Here is a 20,801-nt window from a genome sequence, read left to right as displayed (position 1 = left end):
CTTTCTGGTGTACTCGATGAAAGTCCAGTAGTTTCAGTGATAGTTTCAGTAGTTTGTCCAACTGTTAGGTCTGTACTTGTTGCAGCCGATGAAGACGTTACTGTTTGTGTTACTGGTGGAAGTGTAGAATGCTCAACTGTTACAGTGCCTGCTGGAGTATTTGTACTCGTCAATCGATCGGTGGATGGCTCAACCGATGAAGGAGATACTGTCTCATTCCCTGTCATATTCGTCGGACGCTGTGGTTTTTCAGTGACAATTATGGTACTTGTAACAACTATTATTTTAGTGGATGGGTCAACATTTGAATGTTCTGTTGTTTCTCTTTCCGATGTCCTTGTTGTATGCTCTGCTGTAACTGTCCTTGGTGATGCATTTGTACTTGTCAATAGGTCTGTAGATGGCTCAATTGAAGAAGGACGAACTGTTTCCTTTTCTGATGTACTCGTTGAAAGACCAGAAGTTCCGGTAACACTTTCAGTAGTTGTTCCAACTAGTAGGTCTGTAGACGATTTAACGGATGAGGACGTTTCTGTTTGTGTTACTGGTGGAAGTGTAGAATGCTCAACTGTTACAATGCCTGCTGGAGTACTTGTACTCGTCAAAAGATCTGTGGATGGCTCGACCGAAGATGGACGAACTGTCTCATTATCTTGTGTACTTGTCGAAAGCCTAGAAGTTTGGGTGTTACTTTCAGTACTTGTTCCAACTAGTAGATCTGTTGCTGGCTTAACGGATGAAGACGTTACAGCTTCTGTTACTGTTGTAAGTGTAGAAGACTTTGCCGTTATCGTGCCAACTGGAGTACTTGTACTTGTCAATGATTTTGTCGATGGTTCTACTGAAGGATCAATTTTTGTGCTAGACGCTCGATCTGTCGATGATTCCTCTGATGAAGAAGAACCTTTTTGAGTTACTGGTGTACTTGTTGACACATCTGCAATCTCTGTTAAAGATTCAGTACTTGTCCCAATTAATAGATCTGTGGAGGATTCAGCCGATGAAGGCGATCTAGTTTCTGTATCGACTTTAGTACTCGGGCTGGTTGATAGGGTTGTCGATGGTTTAACCGATGAATGTGTAATTGTCTCAGTCATTGGTTTAGGTGTTGATGATTCTGTGGTCTGAGTAACAGGTTCAGTACTTTTATCAGTTCTTGCATCTGTCGAGGAAGGTGGAATTGTTACAGTTGCTTCTGTATCTACAGAATGCGGTGATGTTTGAGTAACAATTCCAGTAGTTAAACCTGTTGATATATTTGTTAATTATTTAATTGGTAAAATAGAACCAGTTTCTGTTACTGATAAATTAATTGATTGCTCTACAGTTTTAGTCAGAAAGATGTCAAAGCTTTTACCTGTTGTTTGTTGAATCGATGTAGAGGTAAGAATTTCAGTTATTAGCTTATGTGTAGAACGCTGTGTAGACTTGGTAACATCCTTAGTACTTCTAGTAGTTGGTTCATCTGGGATAAAATGATTGTTGAAGGTTTCATCACTTTAATGAATCTCGCACGTAAGTTGATTAAATATTTAAATTTAGACAATTTTTATTTCCTCTCAAAGTAAAAATCAAATAATATATTTTTGCTGTCTATTCATTTTCCAATATTATCCTTAACAACATTTATTAGTCATTGGAATTTTCCCTTGAGTATATGTTTAATAAGTAGTTATTAAATATTAAATATCTATTGTTGTTTCAAATTTATGTTTATAATGAAAAATATGCGTATTTCGTACGTGATTTAAAGTTTAAAAATGTTTACGTAGGTTTCGAAGTGTTGATTAGTCTGGAATCTTCCGTCATTTTTATTGCACGAGGAAGAATAAATTTGTGTGGTGTTATCTGAAATTCTTCGAATTGTTTCGAATCTGTATCATAACTTTGAAATAATTCCGAGCTTTTAAATACCTTGATAATTTTCAAATCTTTTATCACTTTCGTTGTACTAACGATAATAGATTATTTCTACATTCTACAATCTTAGACTATTACATTTTTATTTTTTGTTTAGTAACAAAAATTTTATTTAATGTAATATTTTAAGTATCCGGATACTTGGAATCGAATCCAAGTATTAAGTACACGGTGTCGAATCTTTTATCATAATGATTCGAATATAAAGTTCTTCTCATTCGAATTCTGATTAACTTCTTGACACATGAAAATATTATATTATATTATTTCATTTATTATATTATTACTAATGATATTTGTTACACATTTTAAAAATGGAAGGGCGAACTTGAATGATTATTTTTGGAAATTATCGTAACTATAACAAAGTTATTTTTTTTATTTTATAGAAAATTCCTCTCAAAATTCTCAAGACTTAAAGTTTATGACGATCAAAATTATTGAGAGTTTCAAGCTTCAAAATTACGATACAGATTCGTAGCAATTTGAAGTATATCGTCGTGAACCCACTGTTGGTAGAATAACGAAAGTGACAAAAAACTAAAGGCTTATCAAGACCTAAACTTTTTAAGCTTCTAATCAGATTCAAAGTTGTTACCATGTACACGATACAAATTTGAAGCGATTTGAAAAGTTTCAGATCCTATCACTAGTTGCAATTATAAGCGATTTAGATATCGGTGTTTCACGTTATGGTAGAAAGTTTTCTTTACTTTACCTGTAATATATGGGCCACAACGAGGGTTTCGTACTTTCCAACGATGGCTGCAAATTTCCTTTTCTCGATCCCATATTGTCCCGAGTTTACATTTCATTTCAAAGACTTGAAATGTATTATCGATTCGCGCAATACATACATAATATTTCGCACAGTCCGTAGGATGTGCCATGAAACCTTCCGCAAGGCACTCTATTTTCGGTGGCAAAGTCGGTAGGATAGTAGTTTTTAAATGCGTTTTATTTTTGCGTGTAGTAGTTCGATGGGTGGGCACTTTAGTTATTTTAGATGAAGGACGTTCTAAAAAATATCACGAAAGTTAATAAGCAAGATGAACTTTTATTATTAACACCGATACTTATTTTATCGACGCTCGTTTTATTCATTGCTTTTATCCAGAAGGATAATCAGTTTTTTCTATAGCAAAGAAGTATTCTCTTACTTGTAGGCGGTGATGGTGTCGTTAAGATTCCTTTACCAATGCATTCTGATCTCCCACTTTCTTGAGGATAAGTACATTTACCTAAATTTGTCGAAAAGACAAATCCTATCTTGCATTTACGAAGGAAACGACGGTAACGTCCATGCTTGTATAAACTACACTCATAAAACAATTTGCAATTGAGAGGATGAGGAAAGTTACCCGCTTCCTCGCATTTGAACAAATGGAAGGTGTAACTATCTTGTATTTCAAGTTCTGTGAAATGTTTCAATAAAATAATTAATCGTATAAAAAATTTATTCGTAATAAAAATATAACTCCATTACCGTATTCCAATGGAAAAGCTTCAGAGGTATTGTCAGATGGATCAGAAAAACCGTATCCGAACGTTAAAAAAGTAGTTACAAGGCAGATGATCCTCCACATTGTAATAATTTGTTTTGCCTCTATAATGGGCGAGAACGAAAAGACGAAATGAAAGCATTCACCGAAAGTGGATATGTTCGATCGTTATTCTTTGCTCTTCTTCAATAGAATGATACTCTAGTTGTATTGTGCGATATAAAAATTATTCAAACAAGTATATATATATACACATATATACATATATATACTTTGAAGCAGTTAATTTGTCTTGACTGTTCGTCGTATCAGTAAATCAACAAAAACTGTAGGAGGCTTTCCAATCGAATACATCCAACAAAAAATTGATTCGTCAGGAATCTCGTAATGGATGACCATCGTGGCTAGTTTTTATTTTAACGAATAGATTAACGAGCGAGACAAATCGAAGGGAGAAGGGAACAGAAGAGATAGAAGGGAACGAAAGAGAGCGAAAAATAATCAATTCATTAATCTCAATTGTTTCTTCGACAATTTACATTGGAGAGTTTATTTAAATAACGTTGATAATCCTAATCCTTGTAATTTCCGATGATCCTAGTTAAGATGCCGTTGGTCTGACGAATCTCATCTCATTTGTTTAATTTTTGACGGTCTACGATCTTTTGCGCCTCAATCTGAAAAATAATATTTGCAATCGTCTCGAGACTACATGAAAAACACATCACATTCCAAGTATCTACCTGAATAAAATTATACAAATTGAGCAATTGTTCCAAGGATGGTCTGGCCTGTTGTGGCATACACCTCGGATTATTTGTATTACTAGTTGGAATATTTTGATTTCTTTTGCCCCAGCCTGTCGAAAAATTCACTTGCCCTTCCGTCTCGTGAAGAGAAGTCAAAAGAATCAAAGAGACGAGCAATATTGCGGTAACGACGTTCGATCGGCTCTTGGAATACCTAAAAATACATTTTCACGTTTGTCTGATAAGTAGAGGCTTTTTGATTCTTAAGTAAATGATCAACGTACCATCTACGGTATAATCTTTACGTAGAAAGATAAACGAATATTAAATTTTAACATTTGCACTTGATTATGCTTCTTACTCACTCATATATGAAATTGTTGCCACGTAGAGAAATTATTCGAAAACGGAAAAAGAAATAAAAGAAATGAAGATTTTAAAATCAACTTTTAAAACTTGAAACTCACATTTCGAATCCGTGTTGATACTTTCTCGATATTGTTTAAAAGGACAGCTTCCTTCGTAGCAGAATCGAACATACGTTTGAGAGCAAGGGAACGTATAATAGCTCTTTTTATACCCCTCTACATCTTACAATGTCTTTCGTTTACGTCACAATTCCACCCCTAACGTACAACTAATTTCAATGTACGAAGTGAGAAGACCGTAAGATCGACCCCCATCGTCATTCTTTGTGCAATACCAACGAATATATTGCGATTGATCATCGATCGAACGTAATCTTGTTTCTTTTTTATTGTTTCGATATTTCGTAATTTATATATTTATGATTTATGTATAAAAAAAAAAAAGAGAAATATTATTTTTGCGATTATTGTTAAGATTGTTTCCATTCACAAGTAATCATGCGTGATAGCTTTTAGGATTTTGTAATTCAGACAGATTACATCATATTGACAAAAATAATTTTATCTTTATCGCCGGCTGTGTAAACGTAAGATCATAAGCACCATTGGAAAATAAAATATTGCTACGTAAAATAATTCAGCTGTGTAAAATGGTATGTATTGTTTAATATACAATTTTATTTTATTCTTATGTCACTTTTATTTTCAAATATTTATTAACTACAAAACGTCAATCGTAATGTTTGTAGGTTGGGCGAAATGAAATGTTGCAATTTCTCTATCGATTATTGCAGCAACGTAAAAAGAGTCTACAGGTTTCTTATCAATTTGTTACTTATCGTAGCAGCTGGATACAATTGGTCGTCTTAATGAATTCTTTCTTTCTTCGATCGTATATGTTCTGTTCTGTTCAAACAAGATAGATAAGTACATTCAAATAATCCAAAATTTTTGACAAATGTAATAAAAAGACATTTGAATGAGACAGATTTGAACATATTTAAAACACTTTATTCGAGAAATTATTTCATGCTTTTCAACGACGACGGTACGTGGTTAGATAAAGAAGAAAATAAAGAGGAAAAAATAGGCTAGAGGATGACAATCGCTGAGATAGGTGCGAAAGTTATGCGCAAAACGTTGCCGAAAACGGAATGCCGAAAAATGTATGCAAGAAACGGTAGGCTTTTATTACGCTCGATTCAACTTATAATGTAGATATATTTATATACAGATATATAAATACACAATAGGTAGGCTAACAACTGTAGGAAAAAATTAATATAATTTAAAAAAATAATTTTAATATAAAATTGAGTAAATATATCATTACATAATCCATAATTACATTCCTATTACACGCGATACATAGATACATACATACGTATTATAACTACATAATTATATATTTAGTCTATTTTACAACACAATTATTTTGATAAATTATATTTATACTCTCCTGTAGTCGTTTAGGCTTACCTATTTCGTATTTCATTCTGAAGTATCAGTATCAGCGTTAGCAATCAGCAATCGCTGAAAGTTCGAAGTAAGGATTTCTATCGCAGAAAGGACATGCTTTCCCGTATCGAGAAATTGAAACCTGAAAGTTGCACGATATGATGCCATCGGTCCATCAGATAAAAGACCCGTTATATCATCGTGAAAAAATCGAGGCAACGATTCACTGAATAAATAGACAATGAAATATCAGTTATTCGTGTATGTATGTGTTTGTTGAGTGCGGATGATATGCGTGAATGAAAAAAAATGTTACGATTGGATCTTTTATTCGATAGCCACGTCAGCGCGTTATCAAATTAATTTCTCGGCACAAAAAAATATTCGTCCCAAAGACAGGAACCCAGCTTTTACTTCGAGTTTACATGTCCTGGTGAATGATTTCCCTTAAACTAATGTCACGCTGGGCACAACAGCGTTAATGGAACTGGAAAAAGAATCTATTGTGTCCAGCATGACAATGGACTGCAAAGGGTTAAGTATTCATAAAAGTCTATCGAATGCGTCCGCTGTTCAACACCAGCTTTCACTTTCACGTTCACCTACGCCGTCGCTCTCTTCATCACTAGATTCTTCTCCATACATGTCGGCGAGTTTTCTAAATCTTGGTCCGAAATTTGATAAATAATTGAAATTGAGATCTCCGTCGTCGGTACCTGTAGCGTATAAATGAAATATATTATTAATCATATATTAAGAAACGATTATATATAACGATACATACATGAAGCTAGCGACGATAACGAGCCGTCGGAATTTCCTTCACCCTCGTAAGCATAATGCCTAACATCGTCGAACGGATTCGTGTCGGGATCTTTATCGCAGCTTTCCTTCTTGCCATCTAGGAAACCACAGATATCCGGTACCTCGTCAGGAGCTAAACATTGTGAAATAGTCATTTTTCTCTGTACGTTATTGTCAAGCATACAAATTAATTCATCTGACTTCTCGTTTTATTACCTCTACCCTGAAGACCAACAGGTGCTATTTTAGATTCTATCGGTGGCGCATCGTAAATAGCTCTTAAAACGTTCAAGTCGTAGCCAGTGTCTACCTCACCGCCACCTTCGTCTTCATAGTTAATTATGTTATCTCTTATATCATCCATATCTTTGTAGAGGTCATCAGTCTTTCTTCTGCGGACTACTACCGCTAGCAACAATATCAATAGAATTGCTACACAAACTAGGATTGCAACTAAAAAGTTGGTGTCGATGCCAAATGACACAGCCTTTGCCATTCCATGATCACAACCTGGATCTATATTTCTTGATAATGCTGGCATTCCTAAATTATATGTCTACGAAAGAGATAGTTTTTTTTTTTAGCATTTAGATGATCGATTATACATCTTTTCACATTTTTTATATTGCCAATATCGAAGACAACTTACATTTCCATTTATGGTCATATTTCTAATACAACCGACAAAGCCTTTTTCAGTAGGTTTGTGAAGCCACCCCAAGTTCTTTGCTAAATACGCTAGATTCGTTAATGTACCGCCTACCTGCATCGGACTATTTACATTAAGGAACTCATTGGAACCTTCTGGCGCAGTCAAACTCATGCAAGCTGATATGCCGCAATTATCTACTTTCATTTCAATCGACTGTAACAAAGAATTATATTATCGTTTAAAAAAACAAACTGCTCGAGTATGATTTTGAAATTAAATCAATTAAAATTAGATCACTCACTGTCTTAGTCCAATAAACATCTATCCTATGACTCTTGCCGTCGGTTAATTTGATTTGTTTCTGATTTAATTTTATAGTGCCCGTACCATAGTCAACATAGAGTACTGCATAACCGTGTTGAATCTCTAGAGCCATAAAATCTTGAACTCCTAATTTCGGACTGTAGATCATTGGACCGAAATAAAATATGAGACCACTTTCGACTTCCGGTGTGATCTCCAAACCTACAAAAAAAAAAAAAAATCACATGTAGAGCACAACAATTTACCGGACGCACGATCGATCGTATTTTCAGTAAATTTTTACCTAAGTGCGAGTCATCACAGGCTTGACCAGGTGGCGGCATTATAGCCCAGCCATCACCATGGAAACCTATACCTAATAATTCACACCGTGGACCCTCCAATCCTGGAGGACATTCACATCTATCAGTTAATGGTGTACCCCCGTTTAAACAGACGATAGGTTCAGCGACATGACAAGTACACTGCGGTTCGATGATGGCTTTGACACCAACGAAGGAACTGGTGTTCGTATAAACCGGATAAGGAACGTTACTGGGATTCAGAAAACTTCGACAAGAATTGTTACAATGAACTTTTTCGTAGAGACACTCGTCGATATTCACCATCAATATATCTGCCTTCATCGCACGCTCAATGTCCGTGGAATGTTGCGACATGATAGTATTTAATTTTTCGGGAGCATAATAAGGACTACCATGTGCTGAGAATCTAACATCTAAGAAAGTCTTGTTGTGATAAGGAGAATGAAGAACGGTGAAAACATCAATATTATCTATCGACGTATTCAACATGTAGGCTATCTTCTCCTGAAAGATATCCTTCTTACTGACACCATTTTGATCCGGTTCGACGAACTCTTCCGCGGTTATACCAGAGAAACGCACAGATCCGGATCTAATCACTGCTTCTTCGGGAATCTCTTTTACCGTAACATTAACATAAGCGTACACATGATGTCGAGGAATTTTAGGCAACCTCTCTTCCGTAACGAGGAACTTCATGTAGAAGGTATCGTTCGAGGTACCAGAGAGCAAAGTTATCATACCGGTCTCTTTATCTAATTCAAAGCCTTCATGCGTCGAAGATGCCCAAGAAAAATGTTTATCGGGTAAATCCCAATCGTCGGAATCCTTAACGTAAACTCGTCCGATCTTTGTGTCAGGCGCGTCACCTTTATAAATGTAAACGAATATCGAACTCGAACCCTCTTCCATAGGATTATCATTCTCATCGCCGATGATCACCGTCAAAGTAGAAGTTCCAGTCATCGGTGGTTTTCCATGGTCCATTATAGCTATTGGAATGTTGTAACTTTTCCGTTCCTCACGATCGAAAGTGACCAAAGCATGAAGGTCGTTGTCACGAATATCAAATTTGGATAAAATCTCTTTGTCCGCAGTCTCGTCGATCCAAAACTTAAATGGCGGTCCATTCTCATCGGAATCCCTGTCTCGAGCTTTCAAATCTGTTATTCTGCCGGGTGGTTTATTTTCACCCCAGACTACGTGTGTCATGTCGAGATAGGGAGCGTTGTCATTTATGTCGATTAAAGTTATGTTTACGGTAGCTAATTCTCGTAGAGCCGTTGGTGAGTCATCTTCGTCACGTGCCATCACCATCACCTGCATAAATGAGAAAGAAGAAGAAGAAGAGTAATACGAAATATGAAAAAGAGAATGAAATAGACTAACGAACGAAATTTATATATCGTTAGAAATTTACCGTCCATACGGGATAACCAAAAGGTGGGTCTCGATCGAGTGGTTTCTTCAATGTAATACAACCGGATTTATTGATACTTAGCAGGGGTTTTTGATCGTCCTTTAGAATGAAATAAGCTATGTGTTGATCGGCGTTTCTATCCTTTATATCTGGATCGTAGGCGACTACGGTCGTGATGCAACCTGGAAACAAAGTATAGGAATTGATAAAGAAATATAAATTGATAAGAAACATAAACGAGCGTGTAAAATTCGTACTCACCATCGACTAACTTTTCCTCCTCGATCGTTGGATTGGTCTCGAAATCTTCGAAAACCGGTGGATTGTCGTTTACGTTTTCAATGAAGATTTTAACGTTCGCGGTATCGTTGTAAACGCCATCGAACGCTCTCACGGTTAGATTATATTCCGTGATTTTTTCGTAATCCAACGGATTGTTAACACGGATCTTTCCGGTAGTACTTTCAATGTAAAAGCTATAATTGGTGTTACCCTGGATGATACTGTACGTAACGGGACTGGCAGTATCAGCATCCAAAGCTTTTACCTCGATCACTACGGAATTTATATTGGCGTTTTCTAAAATAGCATTGGCAGTGTAAACGGCTTGGGTAAAATGTGGCGCATTGTCGTTTTTATCAGCGATCTCGATACGAAACAACTGCTGCACTTTGTTGTGTTCTCCGGTGTTGTATAAGGCGCTAGGTGAATTATCAGTTGCGGTAATCCAAACGCTGTAAGTACTTTGGGTCTCCCTATCGAAGGTCGTTCGGGTCGTTATATTTCCGGTATATTTGTCGATCGCGAATAGGTCCTTAAAATCGTTTAACTCGTAGGTGACCTAAACAAAAAAAAAAAAAAAAATAAAAAAATAAATAAAATAGAATAAATAATAAGAGAATGAAAATGTACGAAGAAAATGCAAAGTTATATACACTGAAAGTTGTCTTGTCTCTGAAAATATACAGTGCGTACCTTATTATGAGCCGAGGTACCATCGGCATCGATGGCTCGTACTTGCATAACGGGAACTCCCGGTGGTTCGTTTTCAAGAACACTACCCTTTGTGAGCTCTCGAAAGGCCGGTACATTGTCATTCACGTCGAGAACCTCTATATCTATCACCGTTTCGGCGGCCAAGTCGTAATTGTTCCACGCTCGAACTATCAACGAGTATACCTTGTTACTTTCATAGTCTAGATGCTTCGTTAATTTTATGTCCGCTGTGTTCTTCGTTGACTCGAGACTGAAAGAGATAGATAGAAATAGGGATAAAGCGTAAATGTCTATCATAATCATTGTCGTAATCGCGAGAGACGCGTAGGTATACAGCATTAAGAGCGATAATGTTGCTCGTTTCTTACCGAAATGTGCTATCCTTGTTGGTTTGTTCCGTTTTACCAGGAACAAGGACGAATTGAAGATCCGGATTGTCGTCGATGTTCGAGACAGCTTGAAGCTGTACAATGCTACTACCAAAATCACTGAAATTTTCCAACAGCTTGATCGGCTCCATCGGTCTTGGTAGAAAAACAGGCGCCTTTTTGTGCGACTCGACTACACGAATATCTAAGCTTATAATACTCGATCTTGGATTTTCACCTTGATCTTCTGCAGTGGCTGTCATCGAAAACGTGTAATCTGGATTTTTCTAGAAAACGTATTTTTTCTCTCGTTAATGTCAGCAAGTAAAAAAAGAAGAAAAAAAAAAACAATTTATTTTTAGTTTAGGCGAAGAAATTTTCTTCTCTTTTACGATATATCACCGTATCCATAGTTTTGCCGAAATGCTTACGTCTATGGTTTTGTTGAGATATATAACGCCGGTGTTACGATCGATCCTGAAGTAAACACCGTCATCAGGTTTGCTCGGTGAGAGGCTATAACGAACGACGGAATTGTTACCGTCGTCGATGTCGGTCGCAGAAACTCTCATGACCTCGCGATTCAACGGCAGATCTTGTGGCACCGATTCCTTGTACGCCTGCGATAAAGTTCAAAGAATACAGATGATATCGTTCGGAGTATTAAAATTTAACGAAGAAATACGAGTCGCATGCGAATCATAAATGAATCATGCGCGTATAAGTTCATTGACATTGCAAAGAAAAAAAAAAAAAAAAAAACGAAAAGAAAAGACATAGAAGACATCCATAGATGATAGAACTTTGACGATAGTTTCGATACGAGCTTCGAAAAAGATGCTTTTACAAGGATAGGAAAAATTTCTTCCTTTCATTTTAACATGCGATTAGATTATTCCTATTTTCCTCGTCAAAGAGCTTTCTCTATGTCATGGATCCACCCTTTGACACGGAATTCTTCGAGAATTTCGTGATCGAGAAGCTCTTCGAAAGATATCTCAAGGAAATATTTCATAGTACGAGAAGTATGAAAAGATGTGCGTGCCTAAAGGTACAAAGAGGTAGACAAAGAGAGACAGAAAAAGAGTAAGAAAGATAAATAAAGAGGACAGAGAAACATATACATTCGTTATATCATTCGACAAAAATCCCATTCACACCGGATTTTCGAAACCAACCTTCCACACATATCCACGGTAGACCTGAATTCGGAAAGAGAAGAAAAATCGAGCAAAAATGTTGTTAGTACGGCGTTAACGGATGAGATGAGCGACAGATTTGTTAGTAAACAAATAGGGAAGACTCGTTGATGGAACGCGAACTTAACTTTTATGAGATAACTTTAAAAGTGCCATTCATGATTCAATATTCATATCGAAATTTATATTCTATTTTTTCAATGATAATCTTGAAGGATTACAGTCACGAACGTGTACAAATTCAAAAGAAAAGTTATGAACTTTGAAAACGATTAGAGATTTTCTTTCTTTCTTTCTTTAAGATTTAATGAAAAAAAGAAAAAAAAAAAAAATAAGAAGTCAAGGGAATTCTTGCGTTCCCTGAACGAGTCCAGACGCAGGAGAGTCAGGTTAATAGACGGGAGCAATTTTCTCAGTCACGCACCACTTTATCGAACACTGGTTGGTTGTCATTGACATCTTCGATTGTGACCTTGAAGGTACAACCATCATCAAGCTGGGGCATTCCATTATCGGTTGCAAGGACGGTAAGATAAACCTCCTTTTCACGTGCTGGTTCATCCCTATCCAAGATTTGAGTAGTTCTGATCAATCCTGTCGTATTGTTGATCTCGAACTTCAATCTCTCGTTGTGAGCCGTGACGAGGGCGTACGTGATCGTACCTAAAGAGAACAGATAAAGAAGAATATTTCATTTTCCGTCTGTGACCGGGTCGACGAAAATAAGTCTTCGATATAACGCGAAATTGAATCCTTTTATTATTTACCTCCTTCATCCGGTGGGTCTTGATCCTCTGCGTGTACCTGAATGACCACTGTACCTGCTGGTTCTTCTTCTTTTACGACAGCAGCGTACATCGAACAATTGGTGAACATAGGTTTGTGATTGTGATTCTTTCCTTGTTGTTGCACCTGCCGATGAAAAATAAAAAAGAATGAATAAAGATAACTACTGTGTGCGTATATCCGATAATAGTCATATGTCGTTGAGAAGATTTCGAGTATAATCTGAGAGTGACATACAATTGAATGTGACAAGGAATAAGAACGATTATGATTATGAGCTTGTATGATTAAATATGGGATTTGGAATACTTCGAACCTGATTCAAAGCATGCATTTCTCGTGAAGTTTTAAGATTTTCATCACTTTCGTTTCGGACTCCTACAATGGACTTACGATGAGGCACTTCGAATTGTTTCGAATCTGTGTCGTAACTTCAAACATGATTCGAAGCTTGAAATTCTTGGAAGTTTTGATCGTTATAGGTTTAGAATCTTGAGAGAGTTTTGATAAGTTTCGAAAGCTTAATGAGTTATCAATATCATAGAGGCTATTTGATTTACTTTTGTTCGAGCAATATCATTGACATAAATTATTAAAGAAAGTCCCGAAAATGTCAATTATCATAAATACATTTTATTACTTTTACTCGTTTGTATAGCTTAAAGTACATATTACGAATATTGATATATAGGGAATGAGAGAACATAAAATGAAACAAAAAAAATAAATTTATTATAAAGGGTAATTTTAAGGAACGATCGTTGAAGGTGGCTCATTCATTTTTAAAATGTGACAAATGTCATTAGTGATAATATGACATAATAAATAAATTTATACTAAACATCTTTGTATGTTGAGCGATTCATTAGAATTCAAATGAGGAGAACTTTATATTTGATAACAGATCCGAAAACTGGATATTCAAATATTCAGATTCAAATCTAACTATCCGAATATTCAGATCAGGATATCAACTCGAATTTCGAGTTGTAACGAGTAATCCGAATAGAAGATCTCTCTACCAGAAGAAGTAGATTAAAATATATCATTTTGAATAAAATCTTATTACTAAATAAAAAATAACAATGTAGCGGTATAAAATTCGATATATCACGCACAAAAGATATATCCACTGTCGCTTGTATAACGAAACTAATGAAAAATGCAAGACTTATTAAGACTTCTAAACCTACGTCAACAATGTTAAGCTTCGAATAAAATCTTCATCGAGGTTGTTGTTATTTGTTTTTTTTATCCGAAGCGACTGAAGCGTTCCAGATCCCATCATTACATATACATAATATTTTATATACATATATATATATTCATACATATGCATATATATATTTTTAATAAAATCTTAAACATAATATTAAATAAAATCAAAGAACGATTTGTTAAATATTTAAAGTAATTTGAAATAACCAAGCAAATAAAAGTAATAAAAATGAAGACGTATAGAAAGCCGACGAAAATGTAATGAAAAGAAAAGAAAGAAGAAAAGGAAAAAGAAAAGAGAAAAAGAATAACAAGGAAGTTTCTCGTTCGACGGAAGGACAAAAGCCGAGATTAATCGGCCAAGTTTTTCGGACCTACCGCAATAAGACGCCTCATAAATTAAAGTGCTCTACGCGCTTATAAACCGCGCGCCATTAATCACGATTCCGAATCTCTCTCTTTCTTTCTCTTTCTCCCTCTCTCTCTCTCTCTATCTCTTTCTATCGAGCGTACTCACGCGGCACTGTGCACCGATTACGTCGTGTTTTCTCGCTCGACGATGCAAAATTAAAGGCAACCCAAGGGGGAAACACAATGGGGTGGAGATAAAATATGAAAGGAGAATAGTTCGATGGGACGAGATCGAAGTAACGATCGACGATCCGGCAAGTCCATTGGATTTATTACTTCGTCTTTTTGTTTCTTTGTTTGTTTTACAAGCGTCCATTGGGTATCACTAAATTTCTCTCTTTTATTCTCTTTTTATTCATATATTTATTTCTGTTTCGTCTTTCTTCCTTTCTTTCTTTTTCTTCCTTCTTTTTTTCTTTTTTCTTTTTTTATCAATATTTTAATTCAATTTAAACTCAGTATTTTAGTCGATAACCTCTTTCGACTGTTAACAAAGGGATCTTCCTTACCGACACGTAGAAGTCACACCAAGCGGAACGTACGAAAAAGAAAGCTTTTAGAAGCTTTCTTTTTATCGACGAAATTACAAAAAGAGCCACGAGAAGCGTGCATGTTATCTCGATCGGATGGATAAGAATGGTCGGAGATGTTTCTGGATATAGAAGGGCGCCAACGGAATTAACTATAATTGGGAAAGCGTGTTGAGCCGGTGAGATGCACTTTCCGATAAAACGATGAGATCGAGGCACGATCTTTCGTAGAAAGAGGGAGGGGGAGGAGTGGGTGGGAAAAATAGAAAGCCTTTTCTCGAGATAAGAGGTGTTCAAGATGTTGAAAAATTTCGAAGAAGATTGAAGAAAAAAAAAAAAAAAGAAAAAGAAAAAAGAAAAAGAAAAGGAGAAGGAAAGAAGGTAGGAAGAAAGAAGAACAAAAAAAAAGGAAAGAAAGAAAGAATGAAGAAAACTAAACAAATGTTTTACTATGGATACGCGACAGAATGTAGTCCTTTAAAAATAAGGAACAATTCGATCTCTCGCGATAAAGAAAAACGGAAAAGTTGCAGCAAGAAGAGAGACAGAGAAAGAGGAAGAAAGAAAGAAAGAAAGAGAGAAGGAGCTGTCTCGTAACAGGCGTGATGGCGCTTGTAAATATTTGACATCTCGCGAAAATCAACGATAGGATAAATCCATTATCTCGCCTGGAAGAGGTTCCGTTGGAACGTGAGAGAAAGGAAGAGAAAAAAGAAAGAAAGAGGGAAAGGGGGAGAGAGAAAGAGAGAGAGAGAGAGGAAGAGATAGATAGATAGATTCACTTCGTTTCAAGAAGAATGAGATAGCGGTAAACGAGAAAGCTGCGAGACATCGGAAAGAAAAGCTTCGGAAGGCAAAGAGAAAAAAAAGAGAAAGAGAAAAAGAACAAAAAAAAATAGAGTATGTGTGTGTATGGGGGAGAGAGAGATAGAGAGATAGAGAGAATGAGTGAGCGATAAGGAAGGAAAAATCGAATCAAGAACGAATGGAAAATGCACTCACCACTAATTCCTCTTCCTCGCTTAGGAACAGCGATCTCACGTCCAGGTGCCTCGAGTGTCTCAATCTCGTTGCATCGGCTGTAACATAAAGAACGAGATACGGCCCATTTAGGATATTGCAGTCTGTACGAGGTGGCTTGGGATAGGCCAACGCAATGAGACACGTTATATGCGAGGTATATACCACCGAGTCTCTCTCTAGTTTCTACGTGAAACTAATGCAACGGAACTATTCCAACTATGAACCATCACCATCGACTGTCGAGCTTCTCCTCTCCCCTTTCGTCCTTTCTATTCTAACGTAACGCTGCTATTTCGCGTGTCAGTTTCACGAATCGTGAATTTCTGCCGGAAAGGATGGAAAGCCTATTTTTGTTGTTTTTTCTTTATATCTTCTCCTCGTCATACGTCAAAGATTAATGGTGTATTCAAGCTAATGTACAATTGTCCTATTTTCAATTTTACACTTTACGGATCAAGTACGGATTAAACGATTCAATTTCGTATATAGAGATTTTTTATAATCGTGAAATAGAATTTATAGACGATAACGAACGTACGAAGAAAATAAAGCACTAAAAAGGAGAGAGAGAGAGAGAGAGAGAGAGAGATAAATATCCCACCCTTTTCAAGTTGTCTCGTAATTTCAATCTTTCACGGAGAGAGATCTCGACCTATTATAATAAACGTAGGCAGGTGCGTGAGTACGCATTACGACAGACGTGGGAATAGCTTTTCAACGACAATAGCATGCACGGGAACCTTCCTCCCTTTTCTCTGTCTTTCTTTCTTCTTTTTCCTCTTCTTTTTCTTTTTTTTTTTCGCAAACACACATCTCGTTGATAAGCCACTGATCGATGTAAAACGCATGGGATCGGTCCGAGTCCGAACGAGATTCGATAAGTCTTCGGTGATTGATGAGTGTGTTGAAGCAACGACCCTGTCTATACTCGTTGCTTTTCGTTCGAAGAAAAGTTTTCCTTTTATCAGCTGACCGGTCTATTTTAAGATTTCGATCGGACGTCGATCGAACAAACGATCGATCGATTCGAGAAATGAAAAGTATTATTACTCGATGAATGACCCAAAGAAAAAGGAATCTACTCGATCTCTATATGAAAGAAGATTGAAACGAATGTGTACGAGAGACAGAGAGAGGAGAAAGATGAAGAAGAAAGGGGTTAGAAATGGTCATAAAACAATCATGGCGTACCGAGTCGCGACAGAAGAAATTTATTGCTAATTACTTTTCGTCGTATACGACGAACGCGTGTTTCACACCGCTCCTCTCTTTGTCTCTCTCTCTCTCTCTTTCTCTTCCGTCGATGCACCGACCGCAATACGTGACGGCGACGAAGCAATGTCATTCCCATCGAGCGCGAGCTGCGCCGCAATGCGGTTAGCCCGCACTTAATACGCCTAACCCGCGCGATTTTTGAATCGACCGGCCGCGATCCATCCATTCCCCTCTCCTCCTCTACTCTCCTCTTCCCCTTTCGAATTTCCCGCGCAATTTCTATCCTGCCGTTTAACTTATTCACGAACTTTCTGTCTCTCTCTCTTTCTCTCTTTCTCTCTCTCTCTCTCTCTCTCTTTTTTTTTTCATTAATACGCTTGAACAAAATGGGTTCCGATAAGCACGACGATCGTGAAAATAATACATTGCTAATTGAATTTCAATCCGGTTCTTCACAATTTTTTTTTACGATTCAATAAATTCTATATGCTATTGTAATCATCGTAGTAATCGTAAATGTATTATCGCGCGCTACTATACGTATAATCTTTGACGAATCATACGGATTAGAAAGAAATAAATATCGTTGTCGTCGATATCCTACAACGATCACTCGAATTTATAATCATTCGAAGACCAATCGAAGTTCGTTCTCGGTACTAGTCACTACGATCGAAGGCACTATTCTCAGGCAATATCTCCTTCCGCTCCAATTGGCCTAAACTCATTGGCGTACATGCTCTTTCGAAAATAAGTTGTAAAACGACGATGACGACGACGATGACGACGACGACGACGACTATGACGATTTGTTGTGAACGAAAGCGTATAACAGCTCGTTATAACGTCGAATTATGGTTATGAAGCTACGTGACTTTTTGAACTTTATCATTTTCCCGCTCTTCTTTTTTCTTTTTTGGTTTCCCACTCTCCCGCATTCTCTCTCTCTCTCTCTCTCTCTCTCTCTCTCTCTCTCTCTCTCTCTCTCTCTCTAGATTAATCTTATCACTGAGAGATCCGTCGCGTTTTAACGTACCCGTTTGGCTGATAGCTTATCAATTATCGTTCCATCGGGAAAATCGTTGAAGCTAGAATCGAATTCGGAAAAATAGATCGCCAATAGGAGATACCGTTTTGAAAATTCTCCAAATATGTAAACTCTCTCTCTCTCTCTCTCTCTCTCTCTTTCTTCACATGTATATTTCTATCTCTTCTTCACACATTCTATCTCGATTTTTGTATCGTATGCGCGACGCGTAAAGCGGGCTGCTCGTTTTAATTGTGTTTTTCTCTTCCTTTTTTTTTCTTTTCTTTTTTTTTTGTGCGGAACGAACGCTTGCTACATCAACGAAATGCAAAAAATACAAAAAAAAAAAAAAAAAAGAAAAAGGGGGTTAATCAAAAGAAGGAGTAACAATGAGGCAGAAGTGAAATTAAAAAAGAAGAAAAAAAAACAAAGAGGAAAAAGAACAAAAGAGCAACAAAAAAGAATCAAGTATGAAAAAAGTAGAGAGTAGGGTGCAGGAAAAAGAGAAAAAGGGAAAAATTTGAGAGACGATAAAAAGGCAAACGGACCGCTCGCGGACATGTTCGCTTTTATTTGTAACTTTATCGAACACGTTATCGATGCGCTAAGCCGATCCCGAGGTTACCCACACTCCCGACCAGAATTCTAAACGAGCCTAATTTCATACCGTAAGGCTAACTCGATTCAATAACGAGCCCCACATAAATCCGCAATTTCGGAAACCATCAAAAGAGAGAGAGAGAGAGAGAGAGAGAAATAGAGAGAGAAAGAATTGCGCGCGTATGTATATGTGTATGTATGTATGTATGTATGTATGTATGTATGTATGTATGTATGTATGTATGTATGTATGTATGTATGTATGTATGTATGTATGTATGTATGTACGCGCGCGCGCGAGCGAGCGTGTGTGTGTGTGTGTGTGAGAGAGAGAGAGAGAGAGAGAGAGAAATTTATGGGCCATTGAGTACCAACGGTACTCGAAACTAATGGGATGTTAATCGCTATCGCGTTGGCGTCGTTAGTTTCCATTCATTTATTTTTCTTTTCTTTTCTTTTTTCTAATTTCTCTTCTCTCCAAGTAGAACGTACAAAAAAAGAAATTGAAAAAATGAGATCATGATCAGAGGATTAAACGGAAATATTAAAAACATTTATCAAAGACACGCGAAAGTAGATTTATCGAATAGGTTCGATTATATCGATTTTTTTCAAACTCTTTGGTAATAGATCGTAACGCTTTTCGTTATCGAAATATTTTCCAATTCATTCATCTATCGTAAAACTTCTTTTATTTTCTTTTTTTCTTTTTTCTTCTCCTTTTTTTTTTTTCTTTTTTAACGTGAACCTCCATTTTATTTCATCGTTATGGATCGTACGATACGAATCGATCATCTCATTTAATCATTAGAGAGCGAGAAAACAACTACTACGAGTGTTTGTTCATTCACGAGAAGAGAAAAATGACGCGTTTATGCAATAATTCAAATAGCATTCCACTAAAAAATCATTCTACGAAAGTTCCTGCAACTTTATGCTTCCACTTTAGAGAGCTTTTAAGGATATTGTCGAGGTGGAAGGCCCTCGGACTACCAGGATATCTAATTACGTAGAAACGTTCTCGAACTTTATCGTCGTAATTTCTCGCGCCAAAAAATTCGAGGCGATCCTACGGTGACGTAATTAGAATAAGAGAGAGAAAAAGAGAGACAGAGAGAGAAAGAGAGAGAGAGAGTCTTCTATCCTAGAAATCATTGTTTTCCTAGAAAAGAGTTCTTCTCTGTAAATAAAGTTGTTCTAATTAATGAAATGAAATAAAAAGGAATAATAGTTTGATAATAGGAGTAATAATAGCAGTCGAGTTATCGTCTCATTTCTTATAATTTAAAGAAGACAAGAAATACTCAGATATTTCTTTTATCTTATGAAATTAATTTGGCAAGAATTTCAACAAGGTCCTTTTACAGACGTTTTTCGAGTTTAACATAATTTGAGAATCTAATTTATCCGAGTAAGAAGCATCTTCGTAATCGGTGTCGATCGCGAGTAAAATCGAAATGGAAGTAGAAATCTTTGTTGAAGAATGAACGGACGATCTATCTTTTTCGTAGGATCGTACGAGATTGGAATTCTCTTTGGTGGAGGACATGTGCGAGGTGTTTGGAGTCGTGTGTGCGAGGACAATGCGACGTGAGAACACGTTACCGAGAAAAAGGATGAGAAAGAAACTGTTTCTTTATTTGTGTTTGCGTTCGTACGTTTATATATGTATCTCCGTATACGTTCTCCAAAAGGCGTTATCAGCGATCGTAATCGGAAAGAGCATGCTAGAGCACGCCTGGGAACCGGTTTCGCATTTTTCATATTGGATCGGGAGCCACGGGAAACGATATTTCCTGAAAGGCCCGATAACTATTGATAACTATCGAATCGATTCGCGTTTTCGATAGAAATATACCAAACGAAATATCGAATTTTATATATGATGTGTTACATATACATATATGTATATATATATATATATAT

The 20,801-nt window shown here is 36.6% G+C and overlaps 3 protein-coding genes across 4 annotated transcripts in view; all 3 read right to left on the bottom strand.

Moving 5' to 3' along the window:
* Window positions 1–3,646, bottom strand: part of LOC122633232 (P cell-type agglutination protein map4-like) — a 6,592-nt gene extending 2,946 nt beyond the window's left edge. The window contains exons 1-6 of the mRNA XM_043820897.1: window positions 3,407–3,646; window positions 3,081–3,335; window positions 2,639–2,938; window positions 1,358–1,465; window positions 692–1,246; window positions 414–475 (exon numbers count right to left, since the gene is read on the bottom strand). Coding sequence (XP_043676832.1) covers window positions 414–475; window positions 692–1,246; window positions 1,358–1,465; window positions 2,639–2,938; window positions 3,081–3,335; window positions 3,407–3,506 — 1,380 coding nt within the window. The 5' untranslated portion in view covers window positions 3,507–3,646. The remainder of the gene's footprint in view (window positions 1–413; window positions 476–691; window positions 1,247–1,357; window positions 1,466–2,638; window positions 2,939–3,080; window positions 3,336–3,406) is intronic.
* A 298-nt stretch (window positions 3,647–3,944) lies between these two features.
* LOC122637582 (adipokinetic prohormone type 3-like) lies at window positions 3,945–4,798 on the bottom strand. The gene is made up of 3 exons (XM_043829798.1): window positions 4,639–4,798; window positions 4,166–4,385; window positions 3,945–4,099 (listed from the first exon to the last, which is right to left on the bottom strand). Coding segments are annotated over exons 1-3 (267 nt in total). The 5' UTR covers window positions 4,641–4,798; the 3' UTR covers window positions 3,945–4,054.
* A 416-nt stretch (window positions 4,799–5,214) lies between these two features.
* LOC122634556 (DE-cadherin) overlaps window positions 5,215–20,801 on the bottom strand; it is a 133,799-nt gene continuing 118,212 nt past the window's right edge. The window contains exons 2-16 of one of the 2 annotated variants that reach the window (XM_043823606.1): window positions 16,013–16,089; window positions 12,833–12,977; window positions 12,490–12,728; window positions 12,045–12,068; window positions 11,298–11,486; window positions 10,867–11,153; window positions 10,478–10,748; window positions 9,764–10,343; window positions 9,503–9,684; window positions 8,061–9,402; window positions 7,755–7,978; window positions 7,451–7,666; window positions 7,018–7,357; window positions 6,782–6,934; window positions 5,215–6,713 (exon numbers count right to left, since the gene is read on the bottom strand). In XM_043823606.1, the coding sequence (XP_043679541.1) occupies window positions 6,571–6,713; window positions 6,782–6,934; window positions 7,018–7,357; window positions 7,451–7,666; window positions 7,755–7,978; window positions 8,061–9,402; window positions 9,503–9,684; window positions 9,764–10,343; window positions 10,478–10,748; window positions 10,867–11,153; window positions 11,298–11,486; window positions 12,045–12,068; window positions 12,490–12,728; window positions 12,833–12,977; window positions 16,013–16,089 (4,412 nt within the window). In that variant the 3' untranslated portion in view covers window positions 5,215–6,570. The remainder of the gene's footprint in view (window positions 6,714–6,781; window positions 6,935–7,017; window positions 7,358–7,450; window positions 7,667–7,754; window positions 7,979–8,060; window positions 9,403–9,502; window positions 9,685–9,763; window positions 10,344–10,477; window positions 10,749–10,866; window positions 11,154–11,297; window positions 11,487–12,044; window positions 12,069–12,489; window positions 12,729–12,832; window positions 12,978–16,012; window positions 16,090–20,801) is intronic. The other variant, XM_043823616.1, reaches the window with a different exon arrangement.

This window comes from Vespula pensylvanica, chromosome 1 (genome assembly GCF_014466175.1).
Source record: "Vespula pensylvanica isolate Volc-1 chromosome 1, ASM1446617v1, whole genome shotgun sequence".
Classification (NCBI taxonomy): Eukaryota; Metazoa; Arthropoda; class Insecta; order Hymenoptera; family Vespidae; genus Vespula; species Vespula pensylvanica.
This window is presented reverse-complemented; position numbering and strand designations above follow the sequence as displayed.